General features: G+C 54.8%; 8 protein-coding genes across 8 annotated transcripts; 4 read left to right on the forward strand and 4 right to left on the reverse strand.

Moving 5' to 3' along the window:
- Window positions 1-1,100: 1,100 nt before the first annotated feature.
- ISF_04648 (60S ribosomal protein L36 (TRP36)) lies at window positions 1,101-1,619 on the forward strand (the record flags this gene model as incomplete). Its single annotated transcript, XM_018848254.1, has 3 exons — window positions 1,101-1,157; window positions 1,313-1,495; window positions 1,563-1,619. 3 exons carry the CDS (start codon window positions 1,101-1,103, stop codon window positions 1,617-1,619), a joined length of 297 nt encoding a protein of 98 aa, XP_018704588.1.
- A 394-nt stretch (window positions 1,620-2,013) lies between these two features.
- Window positions 2,014-3,559, reverse strand: ISF_04649 (GLUT4 regulating protein TUG; the record flags this gene model as incomplete). The annotated part of the gene is made up of 2 exons (XM_018848255.1): window positions 2,014-3,370; window positions 3,423-3,559. 2 exons carry the CDS (start codon window positions 3,557-3,559, stop codon window positions 2,014-2,016), a joined length of 1,494 nt encoding a protein of 497 aa, XP_018704589.1.
- Window positions 3,560-4,321: 762 nt separating this feature from the next.
- On the forward strand, window positions 4,322-4,953 carry ISF_04650 (proteasome component PUP3; the record flags this gene model as incomplete). Its single annotated transcript, XM_018848256.1, has 2 exons — window positions 4,322-4,753; window positions 4,810-4,953. 2 exons carry the CDS (start codon window positions 4,322-4,324, stop codon window positions 4,951-4,953), a joined length of 576 nt encoding a protein of 191 aa, XP_018704590.1.
- Window positions 4,954-5,036: 83 nt separating this feature from the next.
- ISF_04651 (calcium-transporting ATPase) lies at window positions 5,037-8,186 on the reverse strand (the record flags this gene model as incomplete). The annotated part of the gene is made up of 4 exons (XM_018848257.1): window positions 5,037-5,130; window positions 5,179-7,805; window positions 7,852-8,009; window positions 8,069-8,186. The coding sequence occupies 4 exons, from the start codon at window positions 8,184-8,186 to the stop codon at window positions 5,037-5,039; spliced, it is 2,997 nt and encodes a 998-aa protein (XP_018704591.1).
- Window positions 8,187-12,310: 4,124 nt separating this feature from the next.
- On the forward strand, window positions 12,311-12,837 carry ISF_04652 (Ribosome maturation protein SBDS; the record flags this gene model as incomplete). Its single annotated transcript, XM_018848258.1, has 3 exons — window positions 12,311-12,474; window positions 12,569-12,692; window positions 12,781-12,837. The coding sequence occupies 3 exons, from the start codon at window positions 12,311-12,313 to the stop codon at window positions 12,835-12,837; spliced, it is 345 nt and encodes a 114-aa protein (XP_018704592.1).
- A 780-nt stretch (window positions 12,838-13,617) lies between these two features.
- On the reverse strand, window positions 13,618-14,200 carry ISF_04653 (hypothetical protein; the record flags this gene model as incomplete). The annotated part of the gene is made up of 3 exons (XM_018848259.1): window positions 13,618-13,683; window positions 13,744-14,060; window positions 14,143-14,200. 3 exons carry the CDS (start codon window positions 14,198-14,200, stop codon window positions 13,618-13,620), a joined length of 441 nt encoding a protein of 146 aa, XP_018704593.1.
- Window positions 14,201-18,144: 3,944 nt separating this feature from the next.
- Window positions 18,145-18,948, reverse strand: ISF_04654 (OPA3 domain protein; the record flags this gene model as incomplete). The annotated part of the gene is made up of 1 exon (XM_018848260.1): window positions 18,145-18,948. The coding sequence occupies one exon, from the start codon at window positions 18,946-18,948 to the stop codon at window positions 18,145-18,147; it is 804 nt and encodes a 267-aa protein (XP_018704594.1).
- Window positions 18,949-19,467: 519 nt separating this feature from the next.
- On the forward strand, window positions 19,468-22,537 carry ISF_04655 (Serine/threonine-protein kinase; the record flags this gene model as incomplete). Its single annotated transcript, XM_018848261.1, has 3 exons — window positions 19,468-19,827; window positions 19,901-20,349; window positions 20,398-22,537. 3 exons carry the CDS (start codon window positions 19,468-19,470, stop codon window positions 22,535-22,537), a joined length of 2,949 nt encoding a protein of 982 aa, XP_018704595.1.
- Window positions 22,538-23,039: the final 502 nt, after the last annotated feature.

Raw genomic sequence — 23,039 nt, forward strand, 5'->3', positions numbered from 1 at the left:
AGTGGAAGTAGCTCCGGTCCCTTCTCGGTCTGGCCGCAGCGAGCTGTCTCGAGGACGAAGGTGAGGGCGCAGACGCGGCGGAATTCGCCGAACGCTACGTTAGCGACGCGTTGAGCAAGCTGCAAGCGCTTCATGGAATCCTGATTTAGGGCCACGATTGGATCTATGTCGCCAGCTCCCCTGAGGAGTTAACATCACCAACACCCAACAGGCCATCGAAAAGAACAGTACGTCTTCTCATATACAACTGCTAATAGTAGCATAATCCTCACCATCGTTACTATCCCTACTATCCCTACCATCACTACTCTCTTATCGCCCAAGCATTCTAGTCTACTAACGTACTAATCTCTCTCTGCGTAGATTCTCTGGCTCTATAAGCAGTTTGGTGGCACCAACTCTGCTCTTGGTATCCACCAGATTGCCGCCTGTTTAGGATACTTGAGGACTTGGTCTTCCGAGACTTACTGGCCCTGGTTCAAGCGTTACATGCTTCTTTTAGACTCTTAGCCTGGTCGCGTAGCGGGTGGCGGAGACGGCGGTCCATCCTGGCATCAAACGTGCTCGAGACGAGAACACCATAGCCGTTGATCTCACCGAGCCAAGGCTAAGAATGTGGTCTGCCTTGCTTGCGGACTGAGTGTAAAAGAGGGCCCTCGCGGGTCCGGGTCCTCTCAGTGATGTGCTGAAGCTCTTCTTTGGCGTCTCATGAGCAATTGGAGACGTGCCCAGACAGTGCCAGTACCATCGCATTCTCGGGTGTGATAGGGTCTGAAAAAGATTTATTGAGAGGACACAAATATATCTCTTTTTGTGTTTCTTTCTTTGTCATTTTTGGAATCAATGCTGTCGCTGCCAAAATTTTGCTGTTGTGCTGGCTCTTAGAACAATTAATATCGATAACGATAAGATAAAGAGTTAGCTCAGGCAATGCTCGCTTACCCTGCGCACGTGACGCACAACTGCAAAAAAACTATCTGCCCCACACCATCCAGCGAATTTCGAGTTCCCCAGCCAGCCTCGAATTTTCGCCTTGTTCTTCAACCACCGACCGACGACAACCTCTTCCGACAACCTCCCCCCGACGGAATATATATACAATGGCCAAGGAAGCCACTGCTAAGACCGGCCTCGCCGTTGGCCTCAACAAGGGTCACGTACGTGTTTTGTCATGATGCTCTCACCTCGTGGAGGATCTCTGCAAAGAAAAAAAAAACCTTCAGTGGTTCTTCGCGAGAGTGAAGAATGCAACAACCACCTTCAATCCTGCAGACGATGGACGCTGACATTCGACTTTTCGCCCGAAATATAGAAGACCACTGCTCGCGTTGTCAAGCCCCGCGTCTCCCGCACCAAGGGCCACCTCAGCAAGCGCACCGCCTTCGTCCGCGAGGTCGTCAAGGAGGTCGCCGGCCTCGCCCCCTACGAGCGCCGCGTCATCGAACTCCTCCGCAACTCGCGCGACAAGCGTGCCCGCAAGCTCGCCAAGAAGAGAGTGCGTCCTCGCCCCGACCCCCCCCCCCCCGGGGGCATCGCAGCTCGGTACCTTTGGCCGTGCCAAGAGAAAGGTCGACGAGCTCCAGCGCGTCATCGCCGACTCCCGCCGTACCGCTCACTAAACGAGTTCTTCCGCACCTGGTGACGGAGACGATGGAGAGATGAGGAGGAGTCCCCCGACGGGGAAGAAGATTCCCTTTGTTTGGCGACCCCGACAGAACAAAAAAAGCCCCCGGAAGCATATGAAATGAACCTTTTTTTAAAGAACTGTAACGGCGTGGGATTTTCATTTTGGGATTTTTACATCAAAAAACACGGCTTGCACGGATCCGATCGAGTTCGGTCAGGCTATATAGGCTTCCGCCGCATCGTACAAAACGACATGCGCTGAATACCACCACTTTACGATCACTCAGGAGACACGTGCGATGCTGTTGGATGTCGTGATATTGAACAAAAACTTCATGTGGATTCTAGCACCTTAAAAATAACGCCGCGTAATGTGCATATGCTGTACTATTTCTTGCCCAGCTTCAACCACTTGGGCACCTTGGAACCTCCCTTGCCATCACCTGCCTTGTCTGTCCCGCGGCCGTCGTCCTTGCTCGGCGCAGGCTTTGTCGTCTCCTCCAATTCGTACGTAGGTAGTTCAGGTACCTCAATCTCGCGCCCCTGGCGCGCGATCGCGGCCTTGAGGAACGGCAACCGTCGCTTCGCCGGCGGCACGTCGTCAGTCCAAAGCAGGTTGACGAGTACACGGCCGTGCATCTTGTAGTCGGCGATGAGGGCGTGCGTAGGGCCGGCTTCGTCTCTGACCACGCGTCGAGTGCTCCCAGGAAGGACGAGGCGAAACGGTAGCGTCGGGTCAGCCATGACATGCCTGACGGCAGCGTGCAGTACGGCGCCAGTCGCAGCGTGGTCCATCTGCCAGTCGCTGCTCGTGTTGTCCGGGAAGCGCACCTTGACGAGCACCGACTTGATTGCGGCGACGCGAGCCTGCTCGTCGGCCGCTCGGGCCGCGAGCTCCTGGTCTGATGGCAGTCGCTTGTTGCGTCCGCTTTGCTGCAGTTGGCTCTGGTGCAACTTGGCATGCGCGACGGTCGGTGTAAAGTCAGACTCATCTGCCGGCGCCAGCGCTGCAGCGGGTGTGCTGTTGGACGGGGCCAGGAAGACACCGACAGGCTCGTAGGGATCTTTCGACTCCGAAACGGGAGCGGCTGCTGGTGCCGTCTCTGCGAGTGATTGCGTAGCTGATGGCGCCTCAGTCATGGGCGTATCCGACACCTGCACGGGCTGCGCCTCCTCCGCTTTTGGTTCTGTTGTCGGTGCCGAATCCGCCCCTGCTTGTGACTGCGCGGGTGCGCTCTTCTCCTCGCTCGTCTCCTTAAAGTACTGGCCAATCTGTTCCATGGCCTCGAACAACGTTTGGTCCGTCGTCTTGAAGGTCAAGCGAACCAGCACGCTGCCCGAATTATGCCCGAGCTGCGCCAGCGTCTTTTGAAAGTCGGCAAACGTCGTGTAATCGCGGCCCATGATATTGAGGACGGGAGTTTCGTAGTATAGCTGGCCCGCACCGAAAGCGCCAGCCGCGCTTGTCCGGGCAACTCCGCGCGCTGTGATGTTGATGTTGCGCCCTGCGCTGGCGTCGGTGCCGCTCTCGAGCTGCCGCAGCACGCCCCATAGCGTGAGGTCCGAGGGCAGCCGCTTGATGAGCCGGCCGCCGGGGACCTCCTTGGCTTCGGGCTGCGGCAGCTGCAGACCGATCTGTACGGCCGACGGCGTGTTGGAGCGCTGGACGAGCTCGAGCTTGGCGCCGCCGACGAGGCCTGAGGTGCGGAAGGGGACGGTGAGGTCGACTGTTTTTTGCTTGTGCCTGGGTAGGCAGTCAGTAAGGGAAGAGATATGTGGTTAGATGAGATGCCTACTTGAGTATGAACTTGTCGCTAGAGATGCTGAGCTTCTTGCACGCTTCTTGCAAGACATCTATTAGGTAGGTGCCCGGAGTGACTTTGATAGTGGCACGACGCAGGTCCGCGCCGATGACGACGACGTGCGTCGACATGGCAGCGGTAGAACTGGGAGATGATGCAAATGAAAGAACTATTGTATTGAGATGGCGCCTCTGTTCGTTATCTAGGTTGACAGAAAGGTACAGCTGCAGCAACTAAGCCGCCGTTGCGAGCTTCTCGAACAATCCGCAGGCAGGTGGGAGCTTGACGTGGGGTTGCTTACCAGGTCATGGTGGCGTACAAGCTTGGCAAACGAGACTCATAACCGCTGCAATTATAGCGCTCTTCAGCGCTGTATTTTGGGTGGTCTTCAGTAGGCAGCATAGGGCAACGCTCCAGCTTACGTGGTTGGTTTAGGCGGGGATTTGCCGGCCGCTGGCCGCGCCAGTCGTGTTTGCCTTGCGCTACGCTTCTACCTGGCCAGCCCGGTCGTGCTGCTGGGGAGCTCTAGCTTCATCATATCCGCGAGAGCTTCATCCAACCCTCTTCCCGCAGTACATCAATCCAATCCGTGCCATAGACCATCCGACAGAGTCCCCGTGTTTCAAAACCCATCAGCGCAGTATATACCGGCTCGCGTTGTCAACACCACATAGCTTCAGATACCCGCCATGGTAAGCTCTCGTTTGTCTGCTTAGGTCGTCACTGCGTTGTCTTGTTAACCATCTCGCGTTTAGTCGTCTCCCTTTTCGATCAGTCAGTAGCCCGTCCCCCCTCCACCGATCCTCGCTCCTTCAAAGCCATCGATCCCTCCATCGTCGCGAAACTCAAGAGCCAACACTAACCCATCCCCAGATGGCGGTGCCTGCGTCGCCATGGTCGGCAAGGACTGCGTCGCCATCGCCTGCGACCTCCGCCTCGGCCTCCAGGCCCTGACCGTGTCCAACAACTTCCCCAAGATCTTCCAGTACGGCGACGTCTTCCTCGGCCTCACCGGCCTCGCCACCGATGTCAGCACCGTCAGCGATCTCTTCCGTTACAAGGTCAACATGTACCGCCTTCGCGAGGAGCGTGACATTGCCCCGCGTACCTTTGCCAACCTCGTCTCCTCGTCCCTGTACGAGCGCCGCTTTGGCCCCTACTTCATCTCCCCCGTCGTCGCCGGCCTCGACCCCAAGACCGGCAAGCCCTTCATCTGTGGCTTTGACAGCATAGGCTGCATCGACTTTGCCAAGGACTTCATCGTCGCTGGCACGGCGTCCGATCAGCTGTTTGGCATGTGTGAGGGCCTGTATGAGCCTGATTTGGTAAGTTCAGACCCAGATACATGCGAAAAGTCTGCTCTTGCTCACTGACAAATTAGGAACCCGATGCGCTCTTCGAGACCATTTCCCAGGCACTGCTGTGTGCTGTCGATAGAGATGCCCTATCTGGCTGGGGTGCCCACGTGTACATTATCGAAAAGGGCAAGATTACCAAGAGATTACTAAAGGGCCGTCAGGATTAAAGCATGTACGAATAGATATTCAAAGACTTTTATATTCTACTAAATGTGCAACTGTCTATCCTCGTTTGTGATAATCTATATTTTTACAGGTCCTTCTTGATGACTCTTTTGGCCACAGGAGTAATCTTCTGCATGAAAAACTGGCGCTCAAAAAACTTGAGAATCTCATCGAGAAGACTAGACAAATTAGCAGGTGTGCAAACGGTGGAGACATACAAGACTTACATGACGGGAGCGCTAATAACAATCACCGCCTTCCACTCGACCCAGTTCAGGGGCAGGATAGCAAACAGAGTCTGCAGGACGGGCGTGTAGAGCAGAGCAAAGTGCAGAGCCATCGACAGTGCAATGGCGTAGACGAGCATCATGTTCTTCCACAGAGGCAGGGTCAACAGGGACTCGCTCGAGGAAAGGGCATTCATGGCGTTGAACATTTCGATCGTGACCAGGATGGAGAGGGAGACGGTGGATCCCGCCTTGGCCATGTCGTTGGAGAACATCTGGCAGCCAATCTCGGGGAACTCGGTCGAACAGTGGTGGAAGCGGGAAAGCTGCGAGAAGCTAATCTGGGGTCCGGCAGGGTAGTACATGAACCACCAGGCGTAGCCGGCAACCGTTGCGAGACCAACGTAGGTGCCGATAATCAGGTAGCGGAAGAACAGCCAGCCGCCGATCAGCTTCTCATCTCTCTTGCGAGGCTGCCGCTTCATGATGTCGTGGTCGGGAGGGTTGAATGAGAGAGCCGTCGCGGGAAGACCATCGGTGACCAGGTTGACCCAGAGAAGCTGAACAGGAATCAGGGCCTCGGGCATGCCAAGCGCCGCAGTCAGGAAAATAGAGACGACTTCACCAATGTTGGACGAGATGAGGTAGCGGATGAACTGTTGAGTATTGTTGTAAATGGAGCGACCCTCCTCAATGGCGACCTCGATGGTGGCAAAGTTGCTGTCAGCGAGAACCATGTCGGCGGCCAGCTTGGAGACGTCGGTGCCGGAGCCCATGGCAACACCAATATCAGCCTTCTTCAGAGCAGGGGCATCGTTGACACCGTCGCCGGTCATGGCAACGACCTCGCCAAGAGACTGGAGTAGATCAACCAGACGGGACTTGTGGCCAGGCTCAACACGGGAGAATAGGGAGGCACGTTTAGCAGCCTCAAGCTGCTCACCAGGGCTCAGGTTATCGAATTCACGGCCAGTGTAGCTCTTGCCAGTAAGATCTTCGCTCTCGCCAAAGACGCCAATCTGTCGGCAAATGCTCTCGGCAGTGTTTCGGTTATCACCGGTGATAACGATAATCCGGATACCTGCAGCCTTGCACTGCTTGACAGACTGGGGAACTTCGGGACGAGGAGGATCAAGCATGCCAACGAGACCGAGGAAAGTCATGTCTTGCTCAAGCTCAGCGTACTGTTCGTTAGACTTGGCGGTGGCGGCAAGGCGGTTCTTGGAGACATCATCAATGCTGGCAAGGGCAATGATACGCATGCCGCGGTTACCATAGTCGACGACTTCCTTCATGAGGACTTCAGAGATCTTGCTAGTGAGAGGAACGCGCTTGCCATCGGCGCCAACGGTAGCGTGGGTGCAGCGATCAACGATGGACTCGGGAGCACCCTTGACAAGGAGCTTCTTCTTCTTGCCATCGGCGACGATGACAGACATGCTCTTGCGATCGCGAGAGAATTCAAAGGTAGAAAGTCTAGGAAGGCCTTCTTCAAGATTTGCGCTGGCGTAATGAAGCGCCTCGTGGACATTCGTACCGGCGGGAGCGATAGGACCGAGCTTCTCAACCAGGACACGGAGAGCACCTTCAGTGGGCTCGCCAACACTCGAGTAGTGGCCGGTCTTGTCATCATAGGCCAGGTGAGCATCGTTGCAGAGAGCAGCGACCTCAGCCATCTGCTGAATGGTGGCCGACTGTTCAGTCAGGTTTCTGACGGCCTTGCCGTTGCTTCGGATGTCACCCTTGGGAGAAAAGGTGGTGCCCTCAACATCGAGCTCAATCAGGTCCTGGCCAGCTTCATTGAGGTAGACAATCTTGTTGACGCTCATTTGGTTGGTGGTGAGAGTTCCGGTCTTGTCGGAGCAAATAACGCTGCAGCTACCAAGAGTCTCGACAGAGGGAAGGCTGCGAACAACGGCATTCTTGGCAGCCATCTTGCGGGTGCCAAGAGCGAGACAGGTGGTGATGACAACGGCGAGACCTTCGGGAATGGCAGCGACACCAAGGGAGACGGCAATCTTGAGGTAGTAAATAGCACCCTTGGTCCAGCTCCCGTGGCTGGGATCGTTGAAGTTGGGAATGTTAATGAGCCAGACGAGGACGCAGATGACGGTAATGACCTTGGCGAGGCTGTCGCCAAAGTCGTTGAGCTTCTGCTTAAGAGGCGTGGGTTCCGAGATCTGAGCAGTAATAGACTCATGGATGTCACCGATGGCAGTGTTGGAGCCGGTGAGGGCAACGACGGCGCGAGCGCGACCGACAACAACCGTAGTACCAGAGAAGAGCATGTTCACTTGGTCCTGAAGGACTGCCTTGTCGTCCTTGACGACAGCACCAGCATCCTTACCAACGCTCTCACTTTCGCCGGTGAGAATAGCCTGGTCGACAGAGAAGCTGTTGCTTTCAATAGCAATCACACGGCAGTCAGCCGGGATGCGGTCACCGACAGAAACGGAGATGATATCACCGGGGACCAGGTCGTCGGCCTTGACGCGCGACACGTGGCCACCGTTTCGGATGACGTTGGCTTCGTTGGCAGAGTATTCCTGGAGGGCAGCAATGGCCTTTTCGGCGCTGCTTTCTTGCGAGACGCCGACGACAGCGTTGAGGATAAGAATGGTGAGGATCTGAGAATTAGCTAAGTTGGCGCTGACGGGGCAGGCGAGCACTCACAACAGCAGGGTCGACGAAGGCGCTCCAGCCGCCCTCCTCTTCAAAAAGAGCAAGGACAAACGACACAGCGGCAGAACCAAGCAAAATCAGAACCAGTTGGTCCTTAAACTGCTCAAGAATGAGCTCCCACAGAGGGGTAGGCGGGTCCTCGGGAATCGCTGCGACAGTCAGTAAAGTCAGAGGAGAGGCGAGGAGATTGGGGCGAAATTGGGCGTACAGTTGCGACCATGCTTGGCGCGCAGCTCGTCAACTTGCTTGTCAGTCAGACCGTCATGGTCATTGACGTTGAAGTTGGCGAGGACCTTCTTAATGGGTGTGGCAAAGGCGCTCTCCATGGTGTTGGCGTCGCGACGAGTCGGCAGGTCGGCAATGGTCAAAGCGACTTTGGGGATGCTTCGTATGCGGCTCGGGGCCAATTGAAGTAGGCGCCTTGATGTAAACGACTGAATCAAAGGCAGACCGACGATGAACAAGGAGAAAAGCAGAATGCTAGTGCTTGGAAGCGTGAGAAACCTGAGATTTGTCAGGCTGCGTGCCCCACGTGGCTGTGTATGCAGTGGCTTCGATGACTTTTGTCGGCCAAGAGGTGACCCCAAGAAAATGCTGTACGTGTTCGTTTGAGTTTGGTTCTTGGCCAATGAGAAAGGTCCACAGCGGGTTGGCCTGGCGCAAAAGGCCCCGGAGGCGCTAACCGTTAGGGGCGTTGGGTGGCTTTTGGTGGTGGCCCAGCCCCCGAGAGTGCCTGGAGGGCCGGCGGGAAGCGCCTGAGGACCTGTAAAGTCCCCGGAAGTACCTGGTTTAGTAAGCCGACGTGCCTCAAGCCCAACCCCGAGAATCTCCCGCCCGCCAATCCTCTCCTGGCTAGCGCTTGACGGCCCCAGGCTCAATAAGTCTCTCGGTTAGTAAAACCGACGAATAAACCTGGCGTTGGATCTCGGCGCTCGGTGAGCTAGGTCGATGGTCGAAATAGATGCGTTCGATACGAGATCGGGCGGAGATGCACCCTGCGAGATGCATAAAAAAATATGAGTGGGTAGGGTATATCTGCGATGGAGCTGCATCTGCGTCGCTGCCCGGCCGACCTCCAGCGTCTTCCTTCCTTGTTCGCTACCTGCCTGCCACTCACTCAGTAACCTCACTGCCAGCTGCTCGCCTCCGCCCGCCAACGGCCCGTCCGTTCGTCCACATCATGGCCGCCAGCTGCATCACCCATCATCCCATGCAGTCTGGGGTGTGCAATTTTGACTTTTTGGAGCTTTTTTGAATCTTGTCTTTCTTGGGCCAGAATGACTTCTACAGACTCTTCCCTTGAAAGCTCCGACCTAGACACCAAGCCATCCAGTCAGTCCTCTCTCGACGAGCCATGCAACTGCAGCTTCGCCCAAGACTGTGAACCACAATCAATTGCATTGCCGGAATCGACCGACAGCGAAGACTCCTATCAAGATGCATTGTCCCAATTGGGCTCCGATAATGCAAGCCAGATTGTCACCTTGCAGCCTGTTCGTCGCTTCTCAAGATGGATGTCCTCTCTCCGTCGACGCACCATCCAACGGCACCTGCTAGCTAATGAAAAGCCTGCATTTTTATTTGACCTTAGTGGTAAGCCACAGCTCATTCATCGAGATTCGTCATCGGGCTCCTCCTTTGGTTTTGTGACCGGAGTGAGGAGTGCCACTGTCAGCATATCCAGCACACGGATTGCCAGATCTACTGGCCGCTCAATCCGGACGCCACTGGGAAGATCCTCGGAGGAGAGCACAGGCCGCATTACACCAACAGACAGATTTTCCGTCGAGAGAGCCCTCCGCCGCCGACGTATACTGGAGGAGCTGATCCAGACTGAGGAGAGCTATGTTGGCGACATTCGACTGCTCATGAACGTATATGTGACGACGTTTGCCGCTTGCCCAGACCACGATTCGCTGCGGCTCGCCATCCACCAAAATCTTTCGGAGCTTTTACGCCTCCACGACGAGATTTTAGGAGAGCTGCATCGCGCGGTTCCGTATTCCGAATACTCGTATGCTGATACTGTGCCTAAAGGCCATCGACGCTGGACAAGCGTCGACCTCGGCCGACCAGATATGCTGGCCGATCCCCAAACCGCCGCTGAGGTGGCCAAACTCTTTTCCCAAAAGGTATGTACTCAATTCAGTTATTACACGACTCTTTTTTCTAAGTCTATTTCAGGTCAAAAGATTTTTTGTGTATGAAGAATACGGTGCACGCCACGAGAAGATGCTCCAGAGCTTGCCGGACCCAAGTCAAAGCTGCCGAGGCATCGAGGCACTGGCGTCTACACTCCACCCCATCAGACAGCGCGGAGTACGAAAATCATATACCCTTCATGACTTGATGATCAAGGTAGGTACTGCCAAAAATTAATTCGCAGTCAGAGCTGACCGTCCAGCCCATTCAACGCGTCTGTCGATACCCACTGTTGTTTGCAGAGCTCCTCAAGACCACGCCCGTGTGTGATTGTCCAAACTCACACATCGAAGTCGAAAGCACTCTCATTCGCCTTCGTGAAGCTACCTGCGTCATCAACAAAGCCACTGATGACGCAAACACCAAAGCCCGACTAGAGCAGACATGGATTTTGCAAGACCGACTTGCATTTCCCAGAAGGGTATGTATTGCGGCTCCCGTAATCACCTCTCACTAATCTTTTTAGAAACTTGATTCCTCTTCCAAAAGTCACGTTCGTTCATTCGGGCAAATTCGACTCTGTGGAGTATTGCACATCTGTTGGCAGGGACCACGAGCTGTCGATGGCATGTACATGATATGTCTGTTGTACCGAGATGTGTTTTGCCTTGCTACTACCGGGAAATTGGATGCCGTTTATGATATCAAGGCTTGTATCAATATTCACAAAGCCAAGCTGGAAGAGACAGACGATGGACGAGGTAGGTCTTTTCCTTTCCACTCTGGCTTAATTAACTTTGCAGGTTTGCAATGCCATACCGCGCCGTTTTCTTGGAAACTAGTATTTGAATGCGATCATCAATTATACGAGCTCATTATGACGGCATGCACCGCACGGGAAGAGTCGGAATGGCGAGAGCACCTCGCAACCAGCGCCAAGGATGAAGACGAAGGCGCAGTTGATGCCTACACCACTTTGGCATTAGATATCAAAGGCTTTGGATCCATTTTTGGAAAGCCAGGTAAATATGCTAATACCCTGAGGATCTAATCGTGCTAACAAAGCAGGATCGGTTGCGCGGCGCATCTCGATTCACCGCGCTACTACGCTTGGAGCGAGGCTGCCGCATAACCAAGTCATTCTGAAGAATACAAGCGTCAAGGACAGCAGCTCGGCTACTTTGTCGATCAATCGTTCACAGTCCCTGCTTACGACTCAGAGAACTCTAGTCCTAGCGCCCGATCGTAGCGAAAGGGCTCGTCTCGAAGCGTTGGTGTCAGATGTTTGGAGCCGCTAGGCGCTGCCCTTTCCCGGCATGTCAACACGATCGAGACCAGAGCAGCTGATGAGGGTGTCGGCGTCGTCTGTGATCCGAAAATTTAGTGCATCGGGGTTTGCCAATTCAATTGGCAGAAAGTCGAGCGGGACAAAGCAACGAGCACGGTCAGATACCCTTTCGGGAGACGACGATCCCAGCGACGATGCTTCCTCGAGATTAAGTCTCAAGCTCAGACCGAGTGAGGAGAGGCGCAAAACGTACAGGTCCCGGTCGCTCAAGACACGTTTGGGCAGGTCGGACAAGACGGCAGAGAAGAGCGTCCGGGGACTTTGGCGCGGGGAGAGAGACTGCAACGGCCGCAGCCTTCGTGGACTCTTTGGATGAGGTGTGGGCTGGAGCTGGAACTAGAGCCGGAACTGGAGCTGTCGGCAGATTAACGTTGTACACTACTTAGCGAATCAGAATAGCAATAGCAGGCCCAGCAGCGGGCTTTCTTGGTGGCTTCTTCTACCACATTCTACCAAGAAAAGATGGCTGTACCTGACAGGGGTCTAATATTGGCATTGATTCACCTTGACCCTGGCGAGTGAGGGCAATGTGAGGACGATGACGTTGTTTGAGGCAGGGCCGTGGTACCCATCATTGGCGGGGCGTTTCGCGGTGAAGAAAGTACCAGGAAGACGTAAACTGCCAGCAAAAATGGGTGGAGAGATACCTGTCCCAAAGCAGCCGTGACATTGCAGGGTTCTCCACCATAGCAATCACGATGACGTCGACGCTCTAGAAGCAGCTCCCCGCTCCAACAAGCTTTCAGCTCTATAAATGCATCTCGTAGTCTGCTGATTGAGCTGCATCCTGATCCAATTCATCAATCCCAGCTTCACTTTCATCTAGTGTGCGAATCATACCCTCAACTTGCACATCACCTTCTCAACTTCACATCACCAAGCAAGCACTCACCAGTTCTACCCTGCTAGACCCCCAGAACATCACGCGACCTCACCCGCAAACACCACAAAACCGTCAAGATGACCCGCGGCGAGACTATCCAGACCAAGTGCCACTACAAGGGCAACAACGATGACTTCATCATCTTCATCGACGACGTCGACACTTACAACAAGTGGAAGACGGACAAGAGCATCCCCATGGCTCACTTCATCTCCTCCTTCCGCATCTTCCTCACCAACAAGTAAGTGGTCTCGAACCGCCTACCCCGCCCGGGGCAACCCCCCCGCGTCCAACGTGTGTGTGTGCGCGCGCTAACGCATCCCTCTTCTTCTTAGGCACGGTGCTCAAGGCCAGCTCGACGCGGCGCCCAAGCATGTCCTGGCCGCCGAGTTCGACACGGAGGACGAGGACGAGGTGATTAAGAAGATCCTGGACAAGGGCAGCCTGCAACAGTCCGAGGTAAGACAAACCCCCCCCATCCGCTTCGTTTGCGGTGTGCAGCGTGATTTACGTGATGCGATGCTGACTTTTGTTGGACGGCGGTTAGATGCCGGCGCGTCAAGGACCCAAGAACGACTCGATGAGCTCCATGAACGCCAAGTAGACGGAGCGTGAGTGAGGGACTGGGAGCGGGGGGGAGGGGGCCGGGAATGGCCTGCTCCAATCTCCTGGCTTAGGGAAAGTTGTTCCTTCATCAGGAAATGGGCCGAGCGGCCGAATCAGACACCTTAGCATGAGGAGGTAGCTTATGAATGTACTTTTATGATGATTGCAAAAAAAAAAAAAGATTTCTCCCTTGATGACGATTATAAATTTTTGGCTTCGATGGTGACTTCAAAAGTCCTTGCTGCGCGCGTAAAGGGGCGGGTGTGACGCTTGTGGCGGTGGCGGTGGCGGTTAAGAGATGAAAACCCAGGAACGCGGGAAAAATGGCAAGATTTCATTTGGAATTTAAATTTGGAATGAACTATATCGGCAAACCGGGCGATGTGGTGGGCGGCCAAGCCTGTCGTGCGCATGATGGCGGTGCGACAACAATGAGGCAGGGATCGTTTCAACATTGGCGCCACAGGGAAGGCGGGTACGACAAGTTACGGAAATAGTCACCAGGGATGGTACAAAGTGGGATGTGAGAGTCTTGTCATATAGTTGGAGCGTTAAAATAGTGTGTGTAATAGAGAGAGGAAGAAAAAAGTCCAAGATTGGCTTGTTTGACCAACAGGAGATGTAACACTGCTCGAACAATTGACCGTCTACCAATACCGCCGCTATCCAGCCAAAAAAAAAAAAAATTGGAATAAACGCCCGAAAATGCAGATTCGTTGAGTGATGTGAGAATCATTCAGAGGACTATAGTTAGAGAAAAAAAAAGAAAAGAGAAGAATCATGCTCGTGAGAGACCGTTGCGTGGCATCCGCTGAGGCAGCGTCCAGGGCTTTGCGCATATAATCTGAGTCGGGGTTAGTTTCGAATAGAGATCCAAAGAATACTGATTCGCGTCTTTACGTACTTCGCCTTCACTGTAGGCCCAAAAATAAGCGGCCATGCCGATAAGGTAGTAAATGGCCGGGTTCGTGGACTGGTACATGAGGATGGAGGCGAGGATGGTGAGCGGGAGGAAGATGAGACGGAACTCGAGGGAGCGATGCAGACTGGTGCCGGCAACGACGCCGAGAGGCCACTCTAGAGCCAGCATGCCGAGGCCGAAGAAGAGGTTGAGCAGCTGGAGGACGGGGATGGGCTTGACGGCGGCGTCGAGGTTCTTGGTGGCAAAGTCCCAGAAGATCTTGGGCCAGAGGAAGCCTTCAACAGCGGCAGCGACCTGGTCTGGGAGTTGTTAGTGAACTTTCCTGGATGTGGTCACCAAGTAGGCACGATGATGTCGAGAGCGAGGATCGAGTCGACGTACAGGTAGCTGCGGTGAGCATAATGAGGCGTGCCCAGTGGTTCTTGATGAGTCTGCCCATGATTGCGATTATGATATTCCAACAATTTCCGACAAAAAAGACGATTCCGGCAAGAAAAGATAGATAAACAAGGGAGCCAGCCCAAACTAATAACCAACAAAGAGAAGGACGGAAAGACCAAAAGGAAAGGAAGCGAAAGCCCGCTCTGCGGTTTCTTCAGACGAGAGAGAATGAAGGTCCAAGTACAGATGAAGGGACTGATGGAGTTTTTTTTTTTTCTTTCGTTTTCCGATCCGGGTCGCCTGAGACTCTTATTAGAGACGAGATAAAGGTACTTTTCCGTCTCTTCCTCCCCGGGGTTGAATTTGGGGAGGGGGGTCCTTTGGTCCGTTTGAGGTTTGAGGTTTTGGTGCGGCAACGGGTTTTGGGCCTTGTTCGTGCCCACACCCGGCAGAGGTGGACGCCGGAAACGATGGGACGGAACTAGGAGGGGGCAACAAAAGCCGGGGGTTGTTCAAGTTTGCCTTTTTTCGGATGTCAAATGGGACGACTGTGTGAGGTTGTATGGAAGACCGACCCCTGGCCAAAGAGATGAAGGCGACGGTCGGGGAGTGTATCAGGGTGACGGTGGTGATGAGAGAGGCTGCTGGTGTCCCGGGAAGGACGGCCTCATACGGCGATGGTGGCGGCGATGGTGATGGTGATGACGTCTCAGAATCGCAGACATGTATGCGACGGGATAATCATTTGCTAGATTCTTTTTGTCTGGTATTGTTGCTTTTTTTCCTTTTTTTAATATGGCGGTGGAATGATGAAGCAGTACCCGTTTGTCGTCGAGATTTCAGCGCAAATTGGTGACACGCTCCCCCGCTGTCGTAGATCGGACGGAGTGGGAGGCGGAGGAATTGTCCAAAATTTCTGAGGCAGTAGTTTGGTCGCGGAAACGTCTCGAGTCGAGATGAAGAGGAACTGGAGGCAAGAAATTGAAAATTACAGGCGAGTAGAGGCGAGCAGCAGCAGCAGCAGAGCAGCAGCAGCAGTAGCGGTGGGATGATGAATTATGCGGGTTTGCGACGGCGCCGGGGTTTGAGAGTGAGGGAGTAGGGTGTTTTAAGAGAGCGGCCCAGGTTCAGTCGGCAAACCGCCAAGAAGCTTTCCGAGAAAGAGAACAAGGGCTATTTCAAGCCAAGGGGTTTAGCGTGGAAGAAATGGGCGTATAATGGTCGTGTAAAAGGTGCGCATGTGGGAATTGTCCTGGTCCTTGTTCCCTCAACAGCCGCCTTGGCTGGACCTGGACCCGGGCTGGCAGGAGCGACTGAGTAAGTGGCGGATGGAGCCGAAGGAAGGAACAAGAAAAGTAAGGGCGGCCGGTTGGCCCGTGGGCGCGTAAGGTATGACGGAGGGAAAGGTAAAGCGGAAAAGGGGATTGCGAAAGGGCCTGTGAGTATGTAACGCAGTGCACAAGAAGAAGAAGAAGAACAACAACAACGGCCACAGCCAAACTCCCCTCTTCTACCGGCCCTCCAAGATGGACCGGCCGTGGAAGGACGATGGCTCCTTTGGTGATGGCGTCGGCGGTTACACGATGGGGTCGGGACCAATCATGGGCGGCAACGGGTCAGTGGTCACGGACATGCATGGTAGACCAGGTGGTGTGGTGTGGTGTGGGACAGGGGGGTTGCTCTTTTTTTCATTTTATTATTTTATTATTTTATTAGTTGTACTAATTCTGCTGCGTGGCATTTGAATTCCGCCGTGCAGTGATTGATCAGTTATTATTATACGCCGCTGGGGGTGCGACCCTGGCTCGAGGGCTGGGAACTGCATACATACATACATAGGTACCTCAAAAGATGGTGCCAAGCCTGTGGGTGGGCATCTCGTCTACAGTGGCTACAGTGACGTGACAGGCAGGCGTGCAGGCCAAGATGGTTACTGGTGCTGGTCAAGGGAGGGACAGACAACGGCCCTCTGACAAATCATTCTTTTTTTTTTATAATTTACTAGAAATCTTGCAGTAAAATCCTCTAAAAACTACCAACCAAATACCTAAAATAAAATCCTCTTCTTTCTAACCGCCGGCCATCGTCTCTGTACGCCCATCTCCTACACAAACGCTGTGTTTGTCCAACGTCAGCCGCAGCCGAACTTGTTCTTTTCATCTTCATCTCTTCTGCCTCGGTCCCTTTTACCACTCTGCACTGCATTGCATTTTGTCGTCTGTATTTTGTTCCCCATCTGGCAGCAGCCATCCCTTCTTCTTTGATTCTCCTCCCTCCTTCTTCCGACATGAAGCACGGCACGTTTGAGCCCAGCCACCTGCCAGCTGGACGTTGTGTGTGGGGATTCTTCAGTCTCCGCACCAGACCAGCATAGTATGTACATACATACATACAAGGGCACCATGCATACATACATACAGTACGTACATAGATACATACACCAAGGACACCAAGGGTCGACGACTGCAACCCTCCTCGGTGTGATGCTCGTCACAGTCAGTGGTCTGAATGCCATGCCTTTTCAGAGACATTTAAATATTCTCTCCTCCTTCTCCTCCTCCTCCTCCTCCTCCTCCTCCCGTTTGTTTGATGCCATTGAGTTTCGGGACACCAACATGCCGGTGCACGATACTATGTACCTAGACAAAGCACATCCGATCGATGTCGTCAGACAATCTGTCCAACAAGACGGCTCTCGATGAAGTACCAGCACCCTCACTACTACACCCACCCTACCTTTGTGCGTACCTACCTACCTACTGGATTAGCTCTTCCTCTCTTCCTCCCTCTTCTTCCCTCTGGCATCACCGCATCAGCCCCGAGTCGTCCACCCCATAACCTTGCCTTTTGGTCCGTCCCGTCTGTGCTTCCCCCCTCTTGCCCACCCCTCGACGAACCATTGCGCACGCACCAGCCAGCCAGGTCTTTTTTTAACAGCAATAATGGCTCTTGCTTTCCTGCAGTCACCGCCCATTTTTTCCCACATGGCCATCAACGATACTGCCGACAGCGACACCCTGTTCCCCTCTTTTTATCCCGCGCCTGCAGCCTGCAAGCCATGGTCGCTGTCGCTGCCCCGATCAGGAAGTCTGGCGGCTCTACGGCGCTTTTCATTGGTTCGCCTACTATCCGCTCCACTAGCCTCACCAGCCCACCAAGGCCAAGTCTTTGCTTCCAACCATTCACATTCACCATTCACATTCACCATTCACCATTCACCATTCACCATTCACCAACCACTTACCATCAGTGACCAACCATCCAGATTTCCGCACACTAGCGAGCTACTTGATCGGCTTTTTTTTTCATCCTCAGACCTCTCGCAGAAAGGATGTGATTGGCTTGCATATTGGCGTCTGCATCTCTGCACTTCTGCACTTCTGCACTTCTGCACTTCTGCACTTCTGCCTCCCGCGCGCGCTATGCATCATGTCGCATTCATCCTAATCGGGTGCGACGGCGCAGTAGACAAAGGAGTCGCATGCACCTTTCTTTTCTTCCCTTCCTTCCCTCCTTTGCCTCCTTCTCCGACGGTCCATCGTCCCTCCATCTCTCTCCATCTTGTCCGCCCTTTGTTCCACTTCGGTAGTTGGTGCATCCTGTCCGACCTCCCTCCCAGGCCGATGGCCGCATTGGCCCACCGTCCTCCAATTGACAGCGTAGATCCCATCCCCTCCCCCCTCCCCTCCCCTCCCAGACCCTGCCAGATCTTGTGTCACCGCCCACAGCATCCCGCCATTCCCATGTCAGATGTCCAGTGCACATGTTTTTTTTTTCTATGTCTTGGTGTGCCTGTGTCCGTGCTCCCTTCTTCTATTTTCGTCTCCTCTCGTAACGGAATACAGTAGATAGATTTCGAGACTATCGCTTCTATATTCGCCCAGAGTTGGATGCTTTCCCATCTATACATATATACAGGCTTTTCAATACAAATATATACACATTCTAAGACGCACATGATCCCAAACAAAAGATCATAAACGCCTCTCCACCGCCCGCTCCTCACGCCGTGGCCGCTGCTTCCGGCACCGACCGTACCGGCCCCGGCTCCGGCGCTTGCTTCTTCCCAGACTCACCACCACCACCACGCAGCGCCGCCACAGCCTGCTCCAACTCCTCCAACCTCCGTCGCCGGCCCTCCTCCGCCTCCTCCCGTTCCTCCAGCCGCCTTGTCAGCTCCTCGATCCGCTCCTTGTTGCTGTCCGGCTTCTGCTGTGCCCGCCAGTACTCGTACAGGATCAGCGCCACCGCCACCCCGAGGATGAACGTGTCGCCCACCACGTCCGCGAACAGGTCCACCGCCTTGTCCTCCGGCAGCGCCCGGAACTTGCGCGTCCAGATGTTCTGAAACGGCTGCCTCCTCTGCCTCTGCCTCGTCGTCGTCGTGGGCCCGGTGGTCGGTGCAGTGCTCTTCGTCTTGGCCGCCTTCTCCTCCTCTCGGGCCTTGGCCTCATCCTCTCGCCGCGTCTGCGCCTCCGTCTTCACCGTCGGCGCCTCCGCCTTCTCCTTGGCGCGCCGCTCGGCCTCCGGGTCGCGCAGCAGCGCCACCGACATTCGCATGTTGAGCTGATGCATCATCTGTCCGTACCGCGCCGCGAACGCGCGGAACCGTGCGTGGTCGTGCGCCTGCTTCTTGATGTGATTCTGCCCGTCGCCGTCGTCTGCGTCAGCAATCGTGTCCTCGGTCGGTGGGCTGGCGGGGTTCAGGGCCACCCCAGGGGTCTGGTCAACATAACCTACCGCGCCATATTTGGAAATGTGCCTCAGAAACAGCGATCCCAGCTTAAACAGCGGCAGCGGCACCATTGTCAGCTTATTTCTTCGTCGTCGGGTAATTGCTCAGATTGCAGGAATCCCATCCAGCAAACGGATTCCTGTGTAGTCATCAAAGTGGGGCGCCAGGAGGCTACAGCTGCCAGGCCGCGTGTCTCCATAAAGTCCCTCAAAAAGCCAATCATATCCCCTCAATTCCGTTGCCAACAGCAACCAAATGTCTAAAAAGTACACAAACCACGGGGCAACCACGCCAACGACGCATGGTCTTTTGGTTCTGCAGCACGACTTTACGAGGCCATGGTCAACTCCACAAAGTCATCTTCTAGACTTTATTTTTCCCATCCTGCTTCAGCGTTTGTTTGACAGTCTTTTTTTGTTTTGCCTTCGCCGCCTCTTCCCCTGCCGCGACGTATGCCTCCATCGTGTGTCACTTCCGGAGCTGTCTAACATCCAGCCCCCGTTTGACGACGACGACAACTACGACGACCCTCCAATCGCCCTCCAGGCACGACCACACGACCACACGACCACCGCCCGCCGCTCGCAGCCATGGCCCATCGGCTCGCTGCTAGAGGCGCCGCCGATCTTGAAGCCCTCTCGCCCCGTGATGCCAACGCGCAACGCATGCCCAAGCCCTCGACCAAGCCCGCCGACGGCGTCGGCGCCGGCAAGACCAAGACGGCAGCCCAGCTCAAGGCCGCCAAGGACAAGGAGCACCCGCCGCCGCCGCCGCCCGAGGTCCTTGAGCCTGCCTCCGCCGAGCGCCCCGATGGCGCCGTCTACCAAACCGGCAAGCTGCTTGGCAAGGGCGGCTTCGCCATCTGCTACACCGGCCACCTCCAGCCAACCAACAAGGTCTATGCCCTCAAGATAGTCAAGAGCCACATGCCGGCAAAGATGGAGCAAAAGGTATGCTTGATTCTAACCGTCTATACCAGAGGTGCTTCTCACGACAAGGGCACGCTGACACAAACGAACACAGTTCCAAACAGAGCTCCAAATACACTCAAAGATGAAGCACAAGAACATTGTCCAGTTTTGGCGCGCCTTCTCCTTCCACAACAGCACCTATCTCGTCCTCGAGCTCTGCCCCAACGGCTCCCTCATGGACATGGTCAAGCGCCGCAAGGGCCTGACCGAGCCCGAGGTCCGCTTCTACTCGGTCCAGATTGCCGGCGCCATCAAGTACATGCACAGCAAGGGCATCATCCACAGGGACCTAAAGATGGGCAACATCTTCCTTGACGCCCACATGAATGCCAAGATTGGCGACTTTGGTCTCGCTGCTCTCCTTGTTACCGGCAGGGACATGCACACCATCCGTCGCACGACGCTCTGCGGGACACCAAACTATATTGCACCCGAGATCTTGGAAAAGGGCAAAAAGGGCCACGACCACATGGTTGACATCTGGTCCCTCGGCATCATCATGTAAGTTGTCTTCTGCCTCATTCATATCCGACTCGGCTAATTTGGTAGGTTTGCCATGTTTACTTCCAAACCTCCTTTCCAGTCTTCAACGACAGACGAAATTTACCGCCGCGCCCGAGAGCGCGACTACGAATGGCCCGTCAATGACGCTACACGTTACATCAGCGATGAAGCCAAAGATCTAGTAGCCATCATGCTGGAGAATGCAGACCAACGACCGGAGCCAGATGCCATTATTCAGCACCCGTTCTTCACAATTGGCTACACGCCAAGAGAATCCGAGATGAGCTCCCGTCTCCGTGACACAGCACCAGACAGACAAGAGTTCTACGGTCGTATGCCCTCAGCCATGCGTACACAAGCGCTGCGAAACTTCAAGGAACTCTGCCGTGAATGCTGCATCGGCCCCATGGCCAACGTTCAGCTCGTTCATACGCAAATCTGGAAAGAAATGGCTGCCGAGGAGAAGGCAGGCCTGACCCCCATCATTCCCCTGGCAGAAGATATTGTCTACACGCCGTTTGACGACTGGATCAAGGAGCAGCAGCAACTGCGCCTGAGACAGTCGGCATCCGCGCCGCCCACGGTAGCACCCACAGCTCCCCCAGAAAAGACCAGTCTCCTTCGCCAACCCCCGCAAAGTTTTGCCGCTCAGCAACGAGCCCAAAACCGACCAGCTGCCGCACCACCGGCAAAATCCATCTCTACAGAGCCGCTCTCACAGAGCACAAGGACTAGAAGTCGCGCAGATTCGTTGGCGCTGCGGCCCAAGGAAGCGCCCGATTCCATTAGAAGCGTACGCCCGGCAGTCCGTACAGCACTTCCTTCTATTCGCTCCGCCCCAAACATTCATGCCGTTGAGCGTTCAGCCACCCTGTCGACCTCTGCGTCAGTAAGCTTGGGTCACTCCAGGCAAAACTCTAATTCTATTCACACCGCAACGCTCTTTGGCCCCTTGGAGAAGCCCTCCCAGGTCGCTGGCACCAACCCCGATGTCGTGCTCGAGCGCCTTCGCAAGCTAGAAACAGAGCTAGATCGTGCCCTTAACGCGCGCTCCATGGCCATCGTATCTTCGAGGACGGTGACGCCCTCACCACCGCACATTGTTGTCAAGTGGGTAGACTACACCAACAAATTTGGCCTGGGCTACATCCTCAACGATGGCAGCGTTGGCTGCATTCTTCGTGACATTCCCACCACCGAGGGCAGCAAGACGGCTCTTCTCCCTTCCGCCGGCGTCTTCATCCGCGGCGCCGAGAGACACATTCTCCGCCGCCAAGACGAGTCGTACCTCGACAGAAACCAACCAGTCCCCATGTCGCAGCTAATTACCTTTTTCGAGAACAAGGGCGAGGCCGGTGTGACGGAAGTGTCGCTCTCGCCAGAGCAGTTTCGCGTCGCGACCAACGAAGACGGTACGCCGGGCAAGATGAACCCGGGCCGCGACGTTTATTCGCACAGAAAACGCGAGCGCATCATCCTGTGGAAGAAGTTTGCCAACTACATGATTGCCCACGGCCGGGACGAAGCCATTGCCGAGGAGCCCGTTCCCAGGAGCCAAAAGGCCACGCCCTCGGAACTCGTCACGTTTTACCAGCGCTTTGGCGACGTGGGCTGCTGGGCCTTTGGCGACGGCCACCTCCAGTTCAACTTTCCCGACCACACCAAGATCGTACTCGACGCGACGGGCACGTGGTGCCACTTCTGGCACCTGCCGCAGGACGCCGCTGAGCGACTGGCCGAGACGGGCACGATCGGTGCCGCCGCACTCGACGACCGCGCGATTCTATCATATCCGCTGCAGACGCTGCTCAACTTCCAGTCTCGCACGACTGCCAACAGCAACCTGGCGACCCGGTCGTCGACTAGGAGGCGACCCGAGATCGACCCCGCGCTGCAAGGCATTCCCGCGGCCAACGACTTTCGCCGCAAGATTGAGTTTGTCCGCACCGTCGTCCACGAGTGGGTGGCCAACGGCGGGCTCGGCAACAGTTCCATGGCGCGCGATGACCGCCTCCGCTGGCGCGGCCACCGCGAGGTCATCACTCACGGCGTCGGCGTCGTCCTACCGCCTCAGAAGCACGTCTGGGTCACCATCGGTAGTCGATGGGGCGACCAGCGCATATCCACGCTCGTCGATCCCCTGAAGCCCTGGGAGCTGGGCGACGAGGTCGAGGCCAAGAAGTGAAGAATGATGATACCCCTCTCATGATTGTCCTTGTTCTTGTTGATGATGATGTCTTTTTTAACAAAGCCGGCGTATATATTTTCTGCAATAATATTTTTTCCTTCTTTTCTTGTCAATCTTGATACCAGGTGACTGTATTTGATATCAGACCATGTAAATGAGTCGCGTTTAATACGCATGTCGCCGAGTCACATTGAAACAATTATATGAACCACCCCATTTGTACACTCACCCACCACTGTACTCCGGTTGTACACTGCGCTATAGCTGGCCGCTTGTTACAAAAAAAAAAAAGGTTGCCGAGTGTATATAACTTTGGGCTAGGTATGCTAAGCTGCGGTTAATGAAACGCCTCCGGAAAGGAAGATATAGAACAAACAACCTCCTTTCGCGTCGTCAACAAAATTAATTACAAGGTCATTCTTCTAATGGAGAAAAAAACACTGATCCAGAAGCGTGAAAAAAAAAGGAAAGCTTAGACTGAGCCACCGTCAAGAAAAAC

Source organism: Cordyceps fumosorosea (assembly GCF_001636725.1).
Source record: "Cordyceps fumosorosea ARSEF 2679 chromosome Unknown scaffold_10, whole genome shotgun sequence".
Lineage (NCBI taxonomy): Eukaryota > Fungi > Ascomycota > Sordariomycetes > Hypocreales > Cordycipitaceae > Cordyceps > Cordyceps fumosorosea.